At 44.8% G+C, this 1,910-nt stretch overlaps 1 protein-coding gene across 1 annotated transcript; it reads left to right on the top strand.

The window, feature by feature from the left end:
• Positions 1-654: 654 nt before the first annotated feature.
• Positions 655-1,910, top strand: LOC306966502 (angiogenin-like). Its single transcript, XM_079561272.1, has 2 exons — positions 655-739; positions 1,000-1,910. Exon 2 carries the CDS (start codon positions 1,012-1,014, stop codon positions 1,591-1,593), a length of 582 nt encoding a protein of 193 aa, XP_079417398.1. The 5' UTR covers positions 655-739; positions 1,000-1,011; the 3' UTR covers positions 1,594-1,910.

Below are 1,910 nucleotides of genomic sequence, written 5' to 3' on the forward strand. Positions count from 1 at the left end.
CTTCTCTGCGCTCAAGGCAACTCTCCCAGTACAGCCACTATTGGACAGCCCAAGACTAACATGGACACACAGACCCCTGGAGATGCAGTAACGGAGGTGCAGTCACCTGATTTACCCCCAGTGAAAGAGACTGAGGCGAGCCATCACTCAAGATATGGTCGTGCCATAAAACCAAGGCAAATCTTAGACTTATAACTGTAGACCCGGTTTATGCTATACTACAGATTGCATTGATTACCTGTAAAAAAAAAAAAAAAAAAAAAAAAAAACGGTAACAATAGCAAATGTTGAAAGTAACAGTTGGTTAAAAAAAAAAAAAAAAAAAAAACTTGATTATAATTTTGCTGTTGCCCTAATGCATACGTGTTTTATGCTTGGTGTTTGTTGACTTATAATTTTGCCATACAGTAGCACTACTCAAATTTGTTGAAGGGAGATGTAACATTCTCGTAATGCTCCACTGGACTTTTATTTTGAAAACCGGAAGTCCAGGAAGAAACGGTTGTATAAGATGTAGCTTGCTATCTGTAAAAGTGTACCTACGAGGCACTGGTGAAAGGCTGAAATAAAAGAACTAAAAGTATAACTCGGACTAAGTTATTCTTAGTTAGCCAGGCACAACACCCTCCTCTTGCCGCCCCTCCCTCTGCGTCACAGGAAGGGAAAGCGGAAACACAACAGAGCTTTGCTGTGATAACAGAAATCCACACTTGATCAGTTCTTCTTTTGCGGTTTAAAGGTTAGTTATTTTCTTAACAGCAGCTGTTCAGCGTCCTCTTTTGCTTTGCTGTGCATGTAGCTAAACCACCACGACCAGACAGCTGTGCTCCCGTCCCGCTTCGCTAATGACTGACTGACTTAGCTACTACAGCTGAACAACAGATGAAGTTTCTGCACTATTACGCATGGGACAAGAATCTGCTTTACGCACGGAATGGGAAACTTGAATGAACAGTAGCATAACTGATTTTTTTTTTTAACAATTTTGTCCTGGTTTAGGACTGCGGCGGAATGGCCTCTCTCCGGGTTTACGTTACGTTGGTTGTGTGTCTCTTTTATGGCCAGCAGGCTTGTGCCAAAAACGAGGCTCCGTGCCAACCTGCCAAGTGGAACAACGGCTTCACAACTTTCTTTAAGCGCCATATTCGCGAAGGCACGCCCCGGTCCTACGACCAGAATGAGTGGGAGAAATACATTCGGTACAACGGCGGCTGTGACCGGCCCACGCAGTCCTTCATCCACCCGGACGAACTGGACCGGGTCAAAGCCGTGTGCTCCAGCAGAGGGGGCAAAGTGTACAAGGAGAACCTGTGCATCAGCCAGGAGCCCTTCGAGTTTGTGACTGTGAGGAGCCAGCCCGGGACGTGCGGCATCAAGAGCGTGACCCCTGAGAAGAAGCACCTGATCCTGGCCTGTGAAGTGCTGGACAACCAGTGCCTCCCAGTGCACTTCGAGGGGAACCCGAAAAATCTGAGGCCCAGTAACAACGACAGAGCCTGCCAGGACCCGCGGACGAAAGGGCACGCGCCAGCCCTCAGAGTGAGCGCGCTCTGGTTGGTCTCTGTGCTGCTCCTGCTCATCATTTGGCCCTGAATTCACCAATTAAATTAAATAAATTAGCTGTTTTTTAATGGCAAGAGCCTATTTGCTTGAGTATATCAATGAAGACATTTATTATTAGCCTTAATAAAACAATAATCTTGGTTTATTTTTGTTTTTTGTATGTAGCCAACTGTTGATAATCTTGAACTTAAAAGGCGCACTGAATTGTCTTTGACTTAAAAAAAAAAAAAAAAGACTGGCCTATTATTGTGTTTTTACAAAGTATTTTGTATAGATACAACACCACGCGTTTCAATTGTGGTACAAACCAAATCCGGGCACATCCAAGTGCTCCATGGCAGCTTTGA

This window comes from Gobius niger, assembly GCF_951799975.1.
Source record: "Gobius niger genome assembly, chromosome: 8".
NCBI classification, from domain to species: Eukaryota; Metazoa; Chordata; class Actinopteri; order Gobiiformes; family Gobiidae; genus Gobius; species Gobius niger.